Source organism: Ictalurus furcatus, chromosome 4, assembly GCF_023375685.1.
Source record: "Ictalurus furcatus strain D&B chromosome 4, Billie_1.0, whole genome shotgun sequence".
Classification (NCBI taxonomy): Eukaryota; Metazoa; Chordata; class Actinopteri; order Siluriformes; family Ictaluridae; genus Ictalurus; species Ictalurus furcatus.
In genome coordinates, this window is record NC_071258.1 from 20,316,988 (window position 1) to 20,338,790 (window position 21,803).

Consider the following 21,803-nt stretch of genomic DNA (forward strand, 5'->3'; position numbering starts at 1 on the left):
GACTTACGCCACTGGCTGGAGTGGTGGATGCAAGTACAGAGAGCCCTTACTGGACACAGTAGGTGCAATTTCTCTTGTTCCGGTGTGAGGAAAGGAGGAGGGCAGAAAGCCTGCAACACTACTGGCTGGGCAGCAGACGTAGGCACTTTCAGTACAGTTCAGATGATGCAGACCTAAAATTGGCTGCGTACTCGGGGCTCTACAGTGCGACCATTTCACTCGCATCTGCGACTGAAAAGTACTTTGTGCGACTGAATAAATATTTAGTCGCACCGGTGCGAATGACCTGTTTGGAGATGTATAATACAATCGGAATAAAAACTACAGGAAGTCCAAAATGCATCTACACTGGGCAACAGTTACTTTCACACTGTTTTTCATCACCTCAGTGAACCAAACAAGTGTGTAAATACTGCAAAGAAGCCATTATGATGACGAGTAACACCGAACATCATATGCTTCTCTCAACTCTCCGATCTCACAACCCGCCATCTTTTCACCCAAAATGACCTGAACCTGCGACTGTGACCTGCTCGTGTAGACACAGCGGCATCGGGCGGAGTAAATGAATAATAATACTAACGCTACAGGTGGGTTTAATTCAAACTTCTTTATTAAATAATTCCTCACCAATCATTATCAAGAGTAGCAACTGTTCAGTCTGTAAACATACAGTACACTGCCCTTCTCCATTCACTAACCCTAATACACAGCGCATTCATGCTAACAGTTAATAAGAACAAACTCTTGAAAATAACTAATTTAGCGAGGAAAAATTATTGGTATTCCCACCCCCAATTTATTGGACTGTGTCATTTCATATATGCTCCGGAAGGCACATAAAATTTTAAATGATCCAAACCACCCACTTTATCAATATTTCAACCCCCTTCCTTCTGGCTGCAGGTATAGACTACCCATGTGCAGAAAGGCCAGCTATGGTAGGAGTTTTGTTTGCTATGGCTATACGAGCGTTAAACACATAGGTACTCAGCCACTCTCCTGATCAATACCTTTTGACAATGAGATTCTGTACATGCTTTGTAAGCTCTTTGTGGAGAGTGGTTTCAGAAACCTGAAACAAAAAAGACAATCCTACAGAAAGAGCTGATCTTTATTTCTGGTTAATCAGAACCACTTAATTTAAGACGGGTGTAGAGCTGCAACAACTAATCGATAATAATCGATTATGAAAACCGTTGTCAACAAATCTTGTTATCGATTAGAGGGTCTGCACATGGCATAGGGTACGTTTACTCATAGCGTTACTTCTGTTCCAAAAACATGCATTGGAAATATGGCAGAGTGTAGAGATCAAAGTTTTGTCCTAAATGACATACTACACACTATGCACTTACACTGTGCACTCTACTGTCTAGTGTAGGAATTTTAGAAGGGTAGTATTGTCTCAGTGGAACACTAGCGGTTTTTTACTACCCAGAAGTATAAGCTGTTTACCAGTCGATGGCACAAAATGTGATGCTGCTAGCTTCACCAGAATCCATGAAATGAATTTCTTCAGTTTACTGTTTGTCAACGATACGTTTAATGCCCATGAGGACATGTTCCTCAGTCACCATCAGACAGAGGCGTAATCATCAAGTGATGGCAAAAAAAGGACCCAAGTCCTCTAAGGCACGGGAGCATTTTATATTAAATGCCACAAAGAACATTGTACCCTGCAAACTTTACAAAGCAGAGCTTGTATGGCACGGAGGCACGACAGTGATGCACAAGCACAAACTTATGCTTAGATCCAAAATGCTCTACTGTGTACAAGGGGTTGGGTAAATTGGTTTGAATTACTTAAAAGGTTTAATTCGTTTATTGTTGTTGTATGCTGTATTTGCATGCTTGCAGTGTAAATTCTGTCATTTATTATAAGGGGAGTGATCTATTTGGGCACATTTTTTCATTTTTAAAATTATTTTGAGGACATCTAAATACATTATTTATTTTTATTTCTGTGGAGTCAATTTAAAAGGAGCAGAAAAAAATCCCATTCTTGTACATAAATCTGATGATGCAATATAGCAAAAAGAGTAATCACTGCGTGTGAACACTTTCTGGAGACACTGTACATGTCTGATGTTAGCAAGTGGAATGTACAGAGAAAAATAAGAAAAAAGGCTGAATATGTTCACAAATAAAGATTTAATAGGCCTACAACAAAGTATCAGATGTAACACTTTACAATTGTTTCTAATAGTAACGATATGTGATAAAACTGTGATCAAAAATGAGTGGTAAAGGTCATTAATTAAAAGCACTGTTTGTTTCCTGCTCTCCTGCACCATTTGACACAGATGCATTCTTCAGGATCTCATTCAAGATATGTCTTGACGATGGCTTAATGGATCAACATGAAAGTTGAGATTGAGAATAATTATTGGGACAGAACCCCCAGGGTCTCCCAAAAATTTCATGCCATTTGATCACTAGGGGGCATTAAAACTTGAAAACGTATGTTTCTCCCTTTTTTTTCCTGCAACCATTTGGATTAAATTCACAGTCATGGTGACATGATTCAGCAGAATGTCAGAAATCAGATATCAATGCAAACATTTTTCATCCCCCACTTCTAAATTTCTGCCATTGTGAAAACAGGAAGTTTGACTGTATCTCAGCAATGCTTTCTCGCACATTGAGCTCTAAAACCTGATATTTTAACAGATGGCTCACCTCATTTGGTTTGTACAAAAATGTGCTTTTTTTTATTATGAATTTCTATACATTTTTTTTTTACTAATGTAGTGTGTTCATTATCGGCATAAAACATATTAATTATATGTACCCCCAGTAAACACTGTACTTAAAAAGGAAAATAAGAGTAAAAAGAAGTCCAGCTATACCATAATTGTACAGTTAAGGTAACAATAAAACTTTTATATTAATGAAGAATCCCTTTATAAACATTGAAAAGATTTCAGTCGGTAAAATAATCAATAAAGCTTTCAAGACTGCATGACCTAAAATCATGATGTCTTTGTTATGTGATTTCTTGGATACTGCCACTTTGAAGTGATGTATTGCTTTTGAAATCTGCAATGTAATATGTAGTGTAGGCTGTGATTCTGAAATAGCCCCCAAAACTGTGAGGTCATATCTCTGCAGTGCTGCATTGTGTTGACACAAAATTTGAAAACTATGTTGAGGACTATGTCCTGAGGGAGAACAAAATATTGGTATCATTTGACCCCTCGGTAGCTATTGGTAGCTATATTTGTGTTTTGTGGTTTAACCCTTAGCGGTCGGCTCTCCTGCCTGCGGGAGAAAATAGAATGTTCGCACTTCCGCATCAAAATCTCTGCGAGTTTTTGTCCTACAAACATAAAACTGACATCCCCATAAACCTTGAACAGTCTACTTTCCAAATGTATATATATCAAAACTACACATATTTTTAGAGCTTTGTGAGGAGAATAAAATGAACAGCATGCACGTTTCAGTCTCTGAGTCAGAAAACAGCTCTTGATGTCCCACCCATTAGCAATGAGAGCTATTCATATGATAACATTATGGTAAATCGGCGGTCGTTATTGGGTAATTACGAGGCAAGAAAACGTGTGACAATGCCCAAATTTACTCATATAAACAAGAGCACGTTACCTGAAAAGCAGGCACTTCTCCGGGGAAACACAGTGCCTGGCGCTCATTTTACCCAAAAATCAGGACAGTGAGGACGAGCGTTGCCATTTCGAACTTTGACTTGATCCGGCAGAGGATGTTTGTGATGAGTAAGTTTTGTTGATTAGCTTTTGTCATGGAATGATTATGATTAAATGCTTAGCACTGCAATTCATGATGCACGCAAGCTGCAGCTAAACATTTCGTAAGCCTTTCAAAGTACATACATGTTCAGAGTTGAGTGAATTATTTTGCCTCCGTCAACTATGCATACCATATCTATCACTTTTCTAGATAAAACATATGTAAAGCATGTTGCTTTGCTAAAACTTCTCAGTCTACGTAACAGATTAGAAAAACGCATAGCAACCAGGAAGGCCAACTAATTACCCATAAGCTATAGATAAAGTTTTTCATTCATAGTCTTTGCTCCCAAACAAAAACCCCATGTAAGTGCAAAGCATGTGATGTCTTCCTTTGCCTTCAACAAGACAGAAACTGTTTTGAAGCTTGCAGTCTGATCAGGACTCACAATTCATTGTTCTTTTATTCATCTTATTTTGTAGTATTCCATGGCATGTTTGGGGTTGAACACAGTATTTTCAATAAACTGTAAAAAGGATTTTACTGTCTCTTCTTTTCTTACAATTCACACTGACCGGATGGGTGTGGATTGTGGGAGATACAATGACATCCCAGATGGGCAATTACCTTTGACAGTAGGGAGGGGACCTAGTAGAGGTGTTGACACCTATCTCATCAATATTCATTGTGTAAGCCACTGGTTTTGAAAAAAATAGTCACTTCAAAGTTCTACAACTTTTGTAGTCAGACCACATGACATTTCTGCATGATTTAATCACCTATGTGTAGCCAACACCTATGTTTTTAAGGTTCAGAGCTCAAAAGTCCTGTCGATAATGTTTATAATGTGTTTATCACAGTATCTCAAACACCACTAAAAATAGGTTTTTGAAAAGTGTAAATTTACAGTTGATTTAAACAAAACCTATATTCATGACATTCTTACTGCTCTCAAATTACTGTTGGTGAGTTTGTAGTAAATATAAGCGCATATAGCATTTTTGGATGAATGTTTTTTAGATAGGTGACATATATTAAAATGTAAAGGCATGTCAGACTACCTCAAAAGTGTCTGAAAGGCCTCAGACTGTACAGTGTTAAAGGCTAATATGCTTGATCAGACCTTTTCTCGATCTAAAGAGTAATGTTTAGAGAGACATGATTTTGTGTTAACCGATCTCTATATTTGTTTTCTCAATCTCTCTTGCTCTGCATAGGTGTTAGCAGCCAACCCAGGGACCGGCTTTGCAGTGGCAGAGCCACAGGTGGCCATGTACTGTGGGAAACTCAACATGCACGTCAACATACAGACAGGCCACTGGGAGCCGGACCCTTCCGGAACCAAGAGCTGCATTAGAAACAAGGAGGGTGTGCTGGAATACTGTCAGGAGGTGAGACAGTTATTCAATCTTAATGCTCAGTAGAAATACTACTATAGCATTGAGTGCTGGTAAAGGCCTTCAGTTATACACTTGTGTTTTTTGTCAATCTCTCATTACTTGTCTAAATTTATTGTTAGTTATAATTATTATTTTTGTTAAGCATACAGATTCTCTGGAGCTGTCGCACCAGTTTTGTACACTTTTTTTTTTTTTTTTTTATCTGTCTGTTACAATTATAGGCAAGGATACAGTCACTGACAATACAGAGGCTTCTCTCTCTCTCTCTCTCTCTCTCTCTCTCTCTCTCTCTCCATTTTACCCATTTATCACAGTAAAGAGTAGTACCCTATAGTGCCCTTATACCACAGCACCATTGAATTTTCATGTCTTATTAGTCAGAAGATGTGGATTAATTTTCTATAACAGCATGGCTCCAACAGTAAATCCAGGAGTAACGTGAATGATAGGTTTATAATGTGAATAATGTGAGTTTGTTATGTTAATTGTTATATCATTTATTTTAAGGCACTTTGTAACAGTCATACTGCTTTGTAGTCGTCTGGAACAGGAGAGTCTTCAGGACAGAGGAATTTATGCTGTCTGGTTTCTCTGTAAAATGGGAAGCTGCATTTTCTTGTGTCATTTACTTCAAGAGAAGAGGAGATGCTAGTGAGGGATCGACTGTTTATTTTTGCTGTAACGTAGGTGATAACAGAAACCAACTCGCCTCGTAGATGTTCCACCACATTAAATGTAACTATAAACAGTTAAAAAGGGTGATGTAATCACGCTTGTAATTTTAAAAAAATTGTAATTGTTGGCAAATTGTTTTGTTATAAATGATATAACACCCCACAATACACTCTTATACAAAAACAATACACGTAAAGGTGGTAACAGTAACTCTGCTGCGTGTATCACACCATCCCCGTGTGTATTATAAAAATAATAACAAAAGTATAACAGCACAGCTTGTCTTTTTTTAAAATTTTATTCTGCTTATTTTATTTTTTATAGTATTGTGTTCTATTTCTTCTTTAATCAGGATGTGTCTAGATATTGTTAGGCTTGCCTCATTGACTGCTGCTGATGTTAAAATATTTCTCTCACCTTTCTGATAGATGTACCCTAAACTGGAAATCACAAATGTTCTGGAAGCCAACCAACCAGTCAAGATTGAGAACTGGTGCAGGAAAGGAAAGAAACAGTGCAACCCTCAAGCCCACACTGTGGTCCCGTACAAATGCTTGGGTGAGCCATAACTATATAATATAACTATATAATATTAGCTTAGTCAAGAAGTTAAATTAAGTTACAATGCAGACTCTCTTTGAAGACACACATCTAAAAACTATAAATGACAATTCAAACAGGGCAAGCAATGTCAGCCCAGTAGTGTTCAGAGATCCTCATACAATAAAACAGACCATTAACCCTTGTGTGTCCTTATGGACATTTTTGTCTTTCATTTTTATCACTTTGTCTGTGTTAATGCAAGCAGCATATATTTTGCAAAAGGTGTGTATTTTTATTGGAATTTTAATATTTCACCCTCATTTGCTTTCATGAATCTATTTTAAACTAGATACACAAAATAGTTACTCTCAGGACCTTAAGGACAAAAATGTGATTTAAAAACTGCAATATTTAATCCCTGTGACGTTTAAGCATAAAATCGTGCATTCTGTGTTAATAGGCTTTTATTTTGTTTATAATGTTTCAAAACATTGATTTTTTTTTTTTAATTCTGAAATGTGTACTAGTGTACTATTTTCTCAGGTTTAGTCTATGGGGAAAATACAGGTGCATCTCAAAAACCTTGAATATCGTTGAAAACTTCATTTTTTTCCTGTAATTCAAAAAGTGGAACTTTCATATATTTTAGATTCATTACACAAAGTGAAATATTTCAATTCTTTTTTTTTTTTTTTTTGCTTTGTTTTAATCTTGATGATTAAGGCATACAGCTCATGGAAATCAAAAATCCAGTATCTCAAAATATTAGAATGAAGAATTTATAATACAGAAATGTAGACCTGAGAAGATCTGTAATCAGCTAATTAACTGATGATTTGGGGTACCATGTCATCTGCTGGTGTTGGTCCACTTTGTTTTCTCAAGTCGAGAGTCAATGGAGCCATCTACCAGGAAATTTTAAGAGCACTTCATGCTTCCATCTGCTGGCAAGCTTTATGGAGATGCTGATTTCCTTTTCCAGCAGGACTTGGCACCTGCCCACAGTGCCAAAACTACTAGTAACTGGTTTGCTGACCATGGTATTACTATGCTTGATTGGCCAGCCAACTTGCCTGTCCTGAACCCCAAAGAGAATCTATGAGAGGAACCAGATCCAACAATACAGACCAGCTGAAGGCCGCTATCAAAGCAACCTATCTATCTATCTATCTATCCTATCTATCTATCTATTAGGGGACCAAGCACCAAAATTAAAGTGTTCTTCCTGTTGATCATCTTGGATTTGGTCACTATTCAGGGCTCTACAGTGCAACCATTTCACTCGCATTTGCCACTGAAAAGTACTTTGTGCGACTGTGAAAAAATATTTAGGCGAGTGACCTGTTTGAGGTTGTATAATACAATCGGATCTCATAAACCACCATCTTTTATTGATCGTGTAGACACAGCGGCATAGGGTGGAGTAAATGAATAATAATGCTAATGCTACAAGGTGGGTTTAATTCAAACTTTATTAAATAATTCCTCACCAATCATGATCAAGACTAGCAACTGTTCAGTCTGCAAACATACAGTACGCTGCTGCTCTCTCTTCACCAACTCTAATAGATAGCGCATTCACTTCATTTAAACTCACGGTTGCCAGATATCACTAGAAAAAACAACTCCAGTTTTCATGTTATGATTTAACCCCCCCCAAAAAATGCAATATTATCAGTAGACATGGCAACACTGTACTGGGGAAACCCATCTAAAACTGATAAACAAACAAACAAAAAAACCTAATAAAATGTAAAGACAGAAAATGTGCTTAGTTATAAATAAATCATTTAATATAAAAAATAGACATTATAATAAATTCATAAAATATAAATAAGATGAGAAATGAAATAATGTTTAATTACGATGGGTTGCATTTAATTTCAATTTGAATATCTTCATATCTTCGAAGGCTATTTCCTTATAAGGCTATTAGCCTTTTTTTTCCTAATGTGGATAATTTTTATATTAGTCTACTTTTAATTAGGACTCTTTATTGTTTAAGATATTTAAAAATAAATAATTTATGCTTGTTTATTTATCAATTAACCAACAGTATTTGTCATTGCTATTATTTTAATTCAGTTAAAAGTGACCATAAGCAGAGAGCTTACATTTAACTGTTTAGACCTCCTGATTAAAGCTTAAACCAAAAAAAGATTGGTATCTGGATCAGTTTTGGTCGATCAAGATGCCAAGAAATTGGTATCGGCTGTAAAAGTCCTGATTGGAGCATCTCTAATGAGCACGTTAAACTAAAGAGCTTTGCATCTGGCCTGTAAATGAACTCACCCAATCACATCCTATATGAAATTATTCAGATATATTGCATCCGGAAAGTATTCACAGCGCTTCACTCTTCGACTTGAACCCGATTGAACATCTCTAGAGAGATCTGAAAATGGCTGTGCACCGACGAAGAATGGGAGATTGGGAGAAACTGCCCAAAAATAGGTGTGCCAAGCTTGTAGCATCATTCTCAAAAAGACTGGAGGCTGTAATTGGTGCCAAAGGTGCTTCAACAAAGTATTGAGCAAAGGCTGTGAATACTTATGTAAATGTGCTTTTTTTGTTTTTTATTTTTAATAAATTTGCAAAGATTTCAAGCAAACTTCTTTCATGTTGTCATTATGGGGAGTTGTTTGTAGAATTTTGAGGAAAATAATGAATTTAATCCATTTTGGAATAAGGCTGTAACATAACAAAATGTGGGAAAAGTGAAGCGCTGTGAATACTTTCCGGGTGCACTGTATATACACATTATATGCAGAGCGGTTTGAGAATTGGCTTTGGAGAATTTGGAAAATGGCTAATAATGTCACTTTAAATATATTTAAGAGGAGCAGACTTCAAAGACTGAACATGGTGGAACAGGTTAACGGTGGTTGTTTTTTTGCATACTCAACTGAAAATATTAAAGTAAATTTTGTCATGCCTCACACTATGTTCCTAAATTCTGTCATAATTGTCAAGCTCAAGTTTTCTCATGCCTACTTGTGCATTATATTGTTTCACATAACGTTACCATCTCTTTAAAAAAAAAAACGAAACTTTAACTGTGCTCCTAAATTTTTGTCTGTGCTCCTAATTTTTTGTAATTAGCAGCACAAGTGCTCCTAAAAGAAACTGTTACCGTAGAGCCTACCTATTCCCCCTACAAATTATGTCCAATCAACACCAAATTTGGTACATGACATCAGAGTAAGCTTCATAAAAGTTATCAAAAGAATTGTGGATTTGCAACCAAGTATTAAAAATGACAATTTAATTTATGATTATTAGTTTGTCTAATTACTTTTGGTCCCTGAAATAGATATAATACTTATTAATACCAGCACATATAATAGGTGCTGTAATTCCTTCACCGTTCACCTGATTTGGATGCAACCATCTTCAAATTAAAGCTGATAGTATGCAATTTGAGCTCTTGTTCATGTTTAATTTAAACTCCAATATACTGCAGTATACATATTTATGATTGTGACTGTGTATGTATGTGTATATATATTATTCTGAAATTGTTCCACAAATTGTAGAAGCACTTTTTCGCAGATTGGTGAACCTCTGCCCATCTATACTTCTGAAAGACTCGTTTTATACCCAATCATGTTACTGACCTGTTGCCAATTAACCTCCAGCTGTTTCTTTTTAGTAGCAATTACTTTTGCAGCCTTTTGTTGCCCCGTCCCAACTTTTTTGAGATGTGTTGCGGGCATCAAATTCAAAATTACCTTATTATTTTTCTTAAAATGATACATTTATTCAGTTTAAACATTTGATATGTTTTCTATGTTCTATTGTGAATAACATATGGGTTTATAAGATTTGCAAATCATTGCATTGTTTTTATTTACATTTTACACAGTGTCCCAACCTTTTTGAATTGGGGCTGTATTTCACACTTGTATCGTTGTAATCCTTGTATTTTGGATCCTAATTGGTGTGATGGCGCATCTAATTACCCCTTTTCGACAACGCTAAGTTCTGGTGACATATCAAGTAGACAGTTTTTTCTTTCACCACTGTAAAGGCTTTTGTGGTTGCTGGGCAGTGGCTTCCTAAACATAGTTTGCTTACTGACAGTACACATTAGGAGTTGGTGTTAGCTAGCTACATAGCTTAACAACAGGTATATGTGATGCAGCCAGAAACAGTTATCTGCAAAAGTAACCTATTTTCATAACTGTAATTGGCCAGAATTAATGTTTTTCTTGGCTTACTCCCCACCCATACAGTTGAACACCACCAATTAAATATGCAGCGGTATTCAAATCTAACCAACCACAGATATTTCATTACTGTTATTTTTATTTTAAGTGTGTTGTGATCTTTGAAACTTAAAATTCCTTGGCGATTGACTGGTAGATTGCGATCGACAAGTTGACGACCACTGTTATAAACAGTTGCTCTCTCACTGGTCTCTTATTTTCTCTCTTGAAGTTAATAAGAAAAAAATGCATCTTGTCATGTTAGCAAGAAACTACAATATGTAAACTCATAAGAGATAATGCAATACCAGTCCATGCTGATACTTTGCACACAAACAAGGGTTCCTGTCTTTCTGACACTAAGAATACATACTTCCTTACTAATTGTCATAATAATGATAAGATGATATTAAAAGTCCTCACAATAATCAAGTTTGCACAAAATAATTTGTTTTTATAAAAATGCCTTTAAAAATTAGAAGAGCCCGGATATTTTCTTTTACTGTGGTTTAGTTGTGGCCATAGCATTTATTAGAAACAGTATAATCATTGTTAATAATCCTTTTAAATAAAGCAAAACTAATGTGCTTGTGTGTTTGCATGTGAATGGTTATATATTTACAGTTGGAGAGTTTGTGAGTGATGTGCTCCTTGTCCCAGCAAAGTGTCATTTCTTCCATAAGGAGCGCATGGACATGTGTCTCAGTCATCAGCAATGGCAGGGAGAAGCAAAGGAGGTAAGCCGAGGTGTTACGATACGAGACTGGGAAAGGAAGTAAGTGCAGGATCAAAATCTTTGACAACTACGGTCAGCGTAAAAGAAAACGGGAACAAAGTTCTAAACAAGAACTCGAACTGAGGCATGAAACATGAAACCTAGAACAAGACTTGGAACCGCTACTGCTTGTCACAATTACCCACTTAAACAAATACTCATCTGTTGCTTAACTATGGCATGAAACAAGAAACTAGACATGGCAATCATTAAACTAGGACAATGGCATGAAACAAGAAACTAGACATGGCAATCATTAAACTAGGACTATGGCATGAAACAAGAAACTAGACATGGCAATCATTTAACTAAGTCTATGGCATGAAACACGAAACCAGGGCATAACATGGAAACATTACCACCTGGCACCATTACCCCAATCGGTATATAATACTACACGAAGTGCGCAGCAGTAACAACTGTGATTACCTTGAGTGCTGACGGCTGGTACCAATCATTAAACGTCCTCGAAAATCAACCAATGACTGAACAGGGTGGAAAACAAACAGAAACAAACGCACATGTTCTTTGTAAACAAAGCCTCTATATGACGCGCGAGCATGTGCTCGCTCTGGTTCGTGCACGCACGCGTGCGCGCTCTCCAGCTCTCCGTGCACATCATCGCCGCAGCGCCATCTGCCGGCGAGATCGTTACATGAATGTTTTTGGGCATTGGACTTGGACATGGTTTTGAATGGTTGATTTCTTTTAACACTCTGTATCGTTCTTCCTCTCCAAATAACAGACACTAAAATCCTCACATTTCCACATGATAATCAGATTAGCTACCAAGTGTAATACTGTTAATTCCCAGTCCCTTCTCATTTTACAGGCCTCTCAAACACAGCCAAAACACACATATATGCAACGTACAAACCAGCGCTGGGTACAAAATCCAATGTTACTACTACAGGAATAATTCTAGCGTGTTTTCCATGTTTGGACCATGTGGGGTGGCCTCTGATATGGCAGAATGGATGGAGCAGTATGCTCAGCAGCAAGATCACTGCCTTGTAGTTGCATTAAAAAACTGACAAAATGATGTGTAGTTACTGAACCGTTTGTAGATACATTTACACAAACAGTCCCCTTTGAAAGTATTGGATCTGCATGGCCAATTCATTTGTTTTTTGCTATGTACTGAAGACATTTGGGTTTGAGAAACTACTGGATTACTAACAATCAGACATTGAACAGGTCGGCCAAGGAAAACAACAGCAGATGATGACAGATGACAGAGCTGTGAAGCAAAACCCAAAAACAACAGTCAGTGACATCACCAAAAACCTCTGCAGGGCAGGGTATCACTATCCAAGGTATCACAATCCACAGTTTGAAGAAGCCTTCGAGAGCAGAAATATAGAGGCCATACCACATGATGCAAGCCACTCATCAGAAGTATGAGTCAGAAGGCCAGATGAGCCACAAAAGTTCTAGATCCGAGATTAACCTCTACCAGGTTTTACATAGAAGTGCATAATTGGGAGGAATTTCAACATGCAGCAAGACAATGACCCAAAACATACTGGCAACAATACAAAGGACAGGGGTAAACGTGGAAGGTTTTAGACTGGCCAAGTCAATCACCAGATCTTAACCCAGTTGAGCATGCATTTCATCTCTTGAAGAGGAGACTAAAGGGAGAAACACCCAAAACAAACAAGTGAAAGATGATGTGGTACAGGGCTGGAAAAGCATCGCAAAAGAAGAATGCAACAGTTTGGTGATGTCAGTGGGTTGCACATTGCAAATTTACTTTAATTTACTTTAATACTGTCTCTTCCAATATTTTTGCTGACCTAAAAATTGGGTGGTGTGCCACCAAAACTGCCATGTTCCAAGTTGTTTAACACTTCTAGATGTAAATATCAGGAAATGAAAGCTGTAATTCTGAGCTATCGTCTCATATTCATCTTTTGGTCTTAAACCCAAATGTCTTCAATGTATAGCAGGAAAAAAAGAATGGCCTTGCCATTTCAATTTTTTTTAAACAGCTAATGTTAGCTGTGTGATGAGGCTGAAGTTGGCTTCTTGTTTCAGTTTTCTTTTCCACCTTAAAATGTCCAGGTCTTACAATGTAGATGGCATCATGAAAAGCACTGAAATCACACACTTTCCTACATCACTATCTTCTGATTATCAAAACGTCATGTGAAAAAAAGTGTAATGTATTGTGTATGAAGAAATGTAACTATAGGATTTTTTTTAATTTTTTTTTTTTAAATAATGGACCTGTAAACATGGCATTTGAGACTATCCGTCGCAGGCAAGTTGCACTTTCTGCCTAATTCCTACACTGTTATCTCGTTATAATTTTATAATATTACAATTATTTTCATATGAAATGGTCTCAAATGCCAAGTTCACAGGGCCATTATTAACAAAATTCTACTGTAAATTTTCACAATGAGGAGATGATAGTGAAGGAATTAAGCAGGAAGTGGAAACAAAAAAAATCTGGATTAGAAGCTGGTGAACAAGAAGCCAGCTTTTTAAACTGCTACTTAACTGGATGGAATGATACATGTATAATAAAGAAATATCTATGAATGCATCTACAAAAAATTCAGTAGCTATCCATATAATTTTTGTAAGCTTTTTAATGCAACTACAATACAGTGTCCCTGCTGCTGAGCACTTTTGCTATGTTCGTTATGCCAAGTCAGAGGCAGCTCCACCTTCAATGGGGTTTGTGTGACTGCCTTTCAGAGCACCTCCCACTCAAAAATCATTTGACCAGTAGAGATTTAAGATTTAAGCCTTCTTCTAAGACCCACCACCCATAAAAAATGTGCCAAGTCAGAAGCAAAAAAAAATAAATATTGTGGAAGCAACAGAAAGATTCCAAAAGCAGAAGAGTGATCAGAATAAATAAAAAAAAGACTGCATCACACAATATGCAAATAGAAAAGAATTTCAGCAAAATGAGAGTAAGAACCAGAAGTAATCTTTTTGAAAAATTGGTTATTATTTGATTCTCATTACTTGAATTTGCAAAAAGATTTTTTTACATTTTGATCAATAATAATAATTTGGACAAAATTAATTCCATAGAACATGTTGGTTCAGAATCTGAGGTAGGCCCACTGTTAATTTGTGAATGATGATGACATAGGGACTATTTTAAGTATCAGAGTTACAAGGAAATCGTCTTGCTACCCTATTTACACATCGGTTTAAAAATAAGAATTATTTTCTGCATACCAGTTTGTCCTTTTTACAGTACCAGTCTGTCCTTTTACAATAATAACTGATTTATGATTGTTGAGTTGATTCATTTAATTATTTGCCTTATAAATCAATACATCGATCCGAGTTGTCCACTTGTTATAACCCAAGCCAGTAGCAGCAGCTTGAGGAGAGAGTGTCCTGTATCAGAATAAAAGTATTAACTCTGAAGGTGTAATAGTCCTTGAACTCAGAAGAGATATGCTGGCTATTGTGTAGATACTTTAAAATCTCATTTATTTATGCCTACTTTTTTTCTTATTGCTTTGTGCTGACTACAAGGTTATAAATGCAGAATTACTTCTTACAACTGGTGCAATGTTGTTGTATCCTAGAATGCTTAGGGCTAGAAACTAGTTGTATTTCTCTCATTTGTCTTTTTCTTTGTCTTACCCACCTATAATTAAGTGGTATTAAGTGTGACTATATCTGTGAATGAGCATAACATTGCTTTCTTAGTCATTTTTTAAAGCCCTTTACTTTTGTGTATTCCTCTCTTAGGCTTGCTTAAAGGCGAACATGGTGCTGCACAGCTATGGAATGCTGCTGCCCTGTGGTGTTGATAAGTTTTATGGCACCGAATATGTTTGTTGCCTGTCTGCTCCTGCTCAGGAGCCTACGCCAACTGCCATTGCCTCTCAGGAGGAAGATGCAGATGATGATGACAATGAAATGCAGGTTGAGGAGGAGGAGGATAGGCAGGATGGGGTAGTAGAGGAGAGGTAATAATTGTTTAATAATTTCTTAGTGTTTCCAGAGTCTCTGAATACCCCTGAATTATAGCATTATCAAGAGGTTTTAAGCAGAGGAGATTCTGGCAGCCCATTAAACATAAACATTTAGCACAAATATAACGTAGTTTCTTATTTAAGTAGTGTATGATGACATTTTTGTCAGTATGAGGCTTCACAGATCACAGTAGATAATAGAGAGTGTGTTGTAAGTGTGACTAAAAGCTTCAACGCAACACCCACCAAGGAACCCCCCACACCCTTTGCACATCAATCCTTTACCACCCTGAAAGACATTATATATTTTTGTATTGAATTAGATGTACTTAGTAATTTTGGTGCTAATTTGTTGGTTGGTTAGTTTTGTTATTCCTATTAAAAAATACCTTTGTGTTTTGCTCTCACAGTAGGACATTTTTATTGCTACCACAGTTACAGTGGTGTTTAATAGAAGAAATAATTTAAACAATCACAAGCATAAGTGATGACAATCAGCTTTTACTGTTAGCTCTTCTTTTCGCACTCACCAGTATCCAGCAATGTTCAATATGATATTAATGAGAAATCCAAAGTAGAATTTCTGAAGTTGTTGGTGCAAAGTCTAGACTCAAAGTCCCAGAATGCAGTGCAGCTATACAGCGCAGTTCGGCTGAGGCACAGCAAAGAATTGACTTGACTAGTTAGACATCTATGGAATAATGAGTGTGCCTTCATGGCCTTGCTTTAGAAGCTGATATGTTTGAGTGTGTACAGATGAGGTGAGTGAGCTGGACAGCCTAAAGGACTAAAGTGCTGCTGCATCACTATGTTTAGGTAGAGATGAAGCATAGGCTAAAGGTAGGTGAACATCATGGTGGGTAATGTAGGAAACTTAACTAAAGTGAAAATAGGCCGATGAAATAAGTTTGAAGCTCAGAATTTAATTGAAAGAATAATTATTGGATGCTATTGAACATCACATGTTAATTATTATAATTCATATTTTTCAGGGTGATATTTTTTTCCTTCAACTGCTTCAGCTCCCCCTCACCTACTTCTCTATAATGTCTGTCCTTTTCTTCATCTTTTCCCATCCTTGTATCCCATTCGTTGCTCTTTGTCTACTACTTTTCATTCTCACTGTCTCACCCTCTCCTTCCCCTTTAGTCTTTATTTGTACTTTTCATGCCAAAATTAAATTGCTGATTTAAATAAGCCTGAAACATTTTGTCAACATCATAGTGAGCCAATAATGCAACAGCCAACCCAGAAGGAAGATGAAGCTGAGAAGGTAGATTATGAGGGAGAAGACGACGATGACCAGTACCACTATTTGTATGAAGATGAGGACAGAGACAGTGAGGAGAAAGAAAGAAAGAAAAAGAAGGCCACTGTTGTTGAGAGCCAAGACACTGACCTATCTCTCCAGGATATTAAAGGTTAGTAACACCCATCTTGACCCATCTTGACATTAATGACTTCGAGGCTGTGGTTAATTGGTATAGAGAGTTAGTGTTGCACTGTAGTGCACTAAATGTAATCCCTGTGTTAGCTGTGTGCTCCCTGGAGGCAGAGACGGGCCCGTGCCGTGCCTCCATGCCCCGCTGGCGCTTTGACATTCACCATAGGAAGTGTGTGCACTTCATCTATGGAGGCTGTGCTGGCAACCGCAACAACTTTGAGTCTGAGGAGTACTGCATGGCTGTGTGCAAATGCCTGAGTAAGTTTCAGCAAGGACTCAAGCTCAACCTTTTCTCTGTCAGTATAAGCTCATGCACCAACCTAAATGCACAACAAATCTGATCACATCCCCATCAGTTGACTAATTTCCCTACATGGAAACATTGCAAAATGTCTGTTTTTTTATTAGTTGTTTTTTTTTTTTGCTGCTGTGTTCTTAGCTTCCATTTGTTAGCTGTCCTTCTGCCTCTCTGTGTAAGCTTAAAATCAGTGTTTGTATGGAAACCTAAATTCCTCAGTTCCTCTAAATCTTCAGACAAGTTTGTGGAGTCAGACAAGGTGGTCATAATAAGAAATGGATTTTGAACCTTCCTGATCACAGATGGTTGATTCATGTTATATGTAATAAAATTTGCCAGACAGAAAAGCCAATTCACTGAAGGATTGCAGGAGATGCAAGATGCATATTCTGGGTAGCATTTAATTTCAGTTTATGCTAACTTTATCTAGGTGAACTATGATCTGTGAATTTAGGAAGCTCAGTCTTATGAGCCATTAGAAAATGAGGCAGGACTGTGGTGTCAGTAAAAAAAAAAAAAAAAAAGAAAATCAGTTAAAAAAAAAAATGGAGGAGCCATTACTTAATAATTAGCAGTCGCAAATCTTGGGGGGGGGGGGGGATCGCTACCTAGCAAACACTACTACATTCCTTCCAAAATCATATGCCATCATGACTACCTGTAGTTGGATGATTTTGAATTTCCAGCAATAGAAAATAGTGAAAATCCAGTATGAAAGTGGCATATGCACTTCAATTAATTAAAATTTTATAATCAGCTTTTATCTGGATATAAAACATAAATTGAAATTTATTCCTAATGAGGTGAGGTAGCAAGGAAAAACTCCCTGAGATGACAAGAGGAAGAAACATTGAGAGGAACTACACTCAAAAGGGAATCCATACTTGAGAAAGTAACACAGATTATTAAGTATGCCATTGTCTAATGGTTTAAAAAGATGTACATTGTGTGCACAGTGCAAGCAGGACCTCTGCAAGACTAGCTATGACAGCATAACTAAGAGGGAGAGCCAGCAGGTAACACAGGAATGAGGATTCTCTAAAACATGAAGTGGCCAGTCACTTCACTGTCAACAAACCTGAGTGAATGTGTGAGGTGGAGCACAGCATCCAAACATCTCGGTTTACCAAAACACTCTATGCCTATGAACCCTCCAGATCTATTAACAAAACTTGAGCTATTAACAACATTATTCTCGGTACCAACAAAGAGCCTGTACCTTTTGATCAATGCAGGTATGGTGGATCATTAAGGTCAAAAGTTTGCTCAGGGAGTGTGGCGAAAGACCTTTCAAATTTATAAGTAAATATTTGTATTTTATAATCAATACAAAATTTTGCAGGGAGCCAGTACTTCAAGATAGAGTTAATGTGGTCATATTTTCTTTTCTGGTAAGGACTCTAGCTGCTGTGTAGCATATATTAAATATGTACTATGTACAGTGAGGGAAAAAAGTATTTGATCCCCTGCTGATTTTGTACGTTTGCCCACTGACAAAGAAATGATCAGTCTATAATTTTAATGGTAGTTCTATTTGAACAGTGAGAGACAGAATAACAACAAAAAAATCCAGAAAAACGCATGTCAAAAATTTTATAAATTAATTTGCATTTTAATGAGGGAAAAAAGTATTTGACCCCCTCTCAATCAGAAAGATTTCTGGCTCCCAGGTGTCTTTTATACAGGTAACGAGCTGAGATTAGGAGCACACTCTTAAAGGGAGTGCTCCTAATATCAGTTTGTTACCTGTATAAAAGACACCTGTCCACAGAAGCAATCAATCAGTCATATTCCAAACTCTCCACCATGGCCAAGACCAAAGAGCTCTCCAAGGATGTCAGGGACAAGACTGTAGACCTACACAAGTCTGGAATGGGCTACAAGACCATTGCCAAGCAGCTTGGTGAGAAGGGGACAACAGTTGGTGCGATTATTTGCAAATGGAAGAAGCACAAAAGAACTGTCAATCTCCCTCGGCCTGGGGCTCCATGCAAGATCTCACCTCGTGGAGTTGCAATGATCATGAGAACAGTGAGGAATCAGCCCAGAACTACACGGGAGGATCTTGTCAATGATCTCAAGGCAGCTGGGACCATAGTCACCAAGAAAACAATTGGTAACACACTACGCCGTGAAGGACTGAAATCCTGCAGCGCGCGCAAGGTCCGCTGCTCAAGAAAGCACATATACATGCCCGTCTGAAGTTTGCCAATGAACATCTGAATGATTCTGAGGACAACTGGGTGAAAGCGTTGAGGTCAGATGAGACCAAAATGGAGCTCTTTGGCATCAACTCAACTCGCCGTGTTTGGAGGAGGAGGAATGCTGCCTATGACCCCTGGAACACCATCCCCAAAGTCAAACATGGAGGTGGAAACATTATGCTTTGGGGTTTTTTTTCTGCTAAGGGGACAGGACAACTTCACCGCATCAAAGGGACGATGGACGGGGCCATGTACCGTCAAATCTTGGGTGAAAACCTCCTTCCCTCAGACAGGGCATTGAAAATGGGTCGTGGATGGATATTCCAGCATGACAATGACCCAAAACACATGGCCAAGGCAACAAAGGAGTGGCTCAAGAAGAAGCACATTAAGGTCCTGGAGTGACCTAGGCAGTCTCCAGACCTTAATCCCATAGAAAATCTGTGGAGGGAGCTGAAGGTTCGAGTTGCCAAACGTCAGACTCGAAACCTTAATGATTTGGAGAAGATCTGCAAAGAGGAGTGGGACAAAATCCCTCCTGAGATGTGCGCAAACCTGGTGGCCAACTACAAGAAACGTCTGACCTCTGTGATTGCCAACAAGGGTTTTTAAACCAAGTACTAAGTCATGTTTTGCAGAGGGGTCAAATACTTATTTCCCTCATTAAAATGCAAATCAATTTATAACATTTTTGATGTGCGTTTTTCTGGATTTTTTTGTTGTTATTCTGTCTCTCACTGTTCAAATAAATCTACCATTAAAATTATAGACTGATCATTTCTTTGTCAGTGGGTAAACATACAAAATCAGCAGGGGATCAAATACTTTTTTCCCTCACTGTATATAATGTGTAGACCAGATTTCAGAAGAGTAAAGGGTACGTAGGAGGTAGCGGATTGAAACAGTGACAGCACAACTGATAAGGTAAATATAGAATGATTTATATACAATTTAGAGTAAGTGAAATTAAACATGTACAATACATATAAATCCCTAGGGTGCACCCTCTAAGTTAAGCCTAAAATAATATATATATATATATAATATAAAATGTACACAGAATATAACAAAACTTAAATAAAATATAATCACATCCAGAATTAAAATGTCTTTTTCAATGTCTCTGCAATTTCTTTTACTCTGAATGAAGGCACTCCTCTAGAGTATTTTCAGTTGTAGTCCTTTGCAAAAAAAAAGCAAAATAATATAAAATAAAAATACCGTCCTTCAAGACACAGTGGTTCTGGTTGGGTGGCTCGCCATCAACTGTTGAAAAATTGTTGTAAACTTCTTCCCATGGAATAAAAAAAAAACTTGACCTGTATAAACAGTGTCAGAATAAAACAAAATGAAATCTATGTACAAAACATATACATATTACAAACCACGGTTTAAGTATTTTAAATTATAAATTACAGCCAGTATCCTTTTTATACAATTCAAGCAAAATGGAGCAAAAGCTACGTGCATTGAAACACGTTAACAACTAACACTTGACATAACTGAATATAACTCACATTTATACAATGCAATTTAACAATTCAGAAATTTAACAACTCCGAAGGAATGTAACTCAAAACACTTTTGGAATTAAATTCGAATTGACATTATTTACATGGCTAAATGAAAGAGAAGAAAATAACCAAAAATGCAACATGCTGCGTCATAGCTGTATTAGCTTAGCATAGCACTTGGCACTTAACTAACTCTAAACTTAACTCACCAAGTTTCACGTCGGATAAAACTACAAACCGAAGTTAATCAGCACTCCAACTGGTAGTAGTATTGTTTTGACCTTTGTTTTCACTCTTCAAACAGTTAATTATAATATATAATTATAATTTAGGCTTTTTCTATTTTTTTCTGTCTCCTTTTCTCTCCTCGCTTTGGCTGTGTGTGCCATCTGCACAGTAAAAAAAAAACTGTCCCGCTGTCACCTGTCAATCAAGGTGGGACCTACGTGTAGAATGGTGTTAATTGGTCAAAAATGATCTACATGAAACATTTTAACTGGTTCAAATAACGTATTTTAAAGTATAGTGGTTTACATTCTGCTTTATTTTTAATTAATCTATATTGTTTTAAATTCACTTTTAAATATTTATTTATATACATTTTTCTAGTGGGCTACACCTGCATTCTGGACCAACTGGACAAAGAATTGTTTATGCACCTACTGGAGCATCCAGACAGCAGGGCATTACAATACATTTACATTTGTTCATTTAGCAGACGTGTTTATCCAAAGCGACTAACAAATGAGGAAATACAAACAATGCCATAGTGCTACCATGCAAGATTTATAATTGAGTTCTAGGAAAGCAAAGTGTGCAGAGTAGAGGTATAATTTTAGGCAGTGTAATATTTTTATTTATTTATTTATTTATTTACTTTATTTTATTTTTTAAAAATTTATTTATTTATTTATTTTTACATTTTTTAAAATAAATAATGTGGGGTTGGCATGTTAGGAGTTAGTTATAAGTTCTCAAAAACAGCTAAAGAGGTGGGTCTTTAGCTGTTTTTTGAAAATAGTTACAGATTCTGCTGTTTGGATTGAGGTTGGAAGTTCATTCCACCACTGAGGCC

General features: G+C 37.0%; 1 protein-coding gene across 6 annotated transcripts in view; it reads left to right on the plus strand.

Moving 5' to 3' along the window:
• Positions 1 to 21,803, plus strand: part of aplp2 (amyloid beta (A4) precursor-like protein 2) — an 85,465-nt gene that overhangs the window by 13,816 nt on the left and 49,846 nt on the right. For 5 of the 6 annotated variants that reach the window (XM_053623270.1, XM_053623273.1, XM_053623271.1 and 2 more), the window contains exons 2-7: positions 4,929 to 5,102; positions 6,215 to 6,344; positions 11,162 to 11,274; positions 15,042 to 15,262; positions 16,493 to 16,689; positions 16,803 to 16,970. In XM_053623270.1, coding sequence (XP_053479245.1) covers positions 4,929 to 5,102; positions 6,215 to 6,344; positions 11,162 to 11,274; positions 15,042 to 15,262; positions 16,493 to 16,689; positions 16,803 to 16,970 — 1,003 coding nt within the window. The remainder of the gene's footprint in view (positions 1 to 4,928; positions 5,103 to 6,214; positions 6,345 to 11,161; positions 11,275 to 15,041; positions 15,263 to 16,492; positions 16,690 to 16,802; positions 16,971 to 21,803) is intronic. The other variant, XM_053623274.1, reaches the window with a different exon arrangement.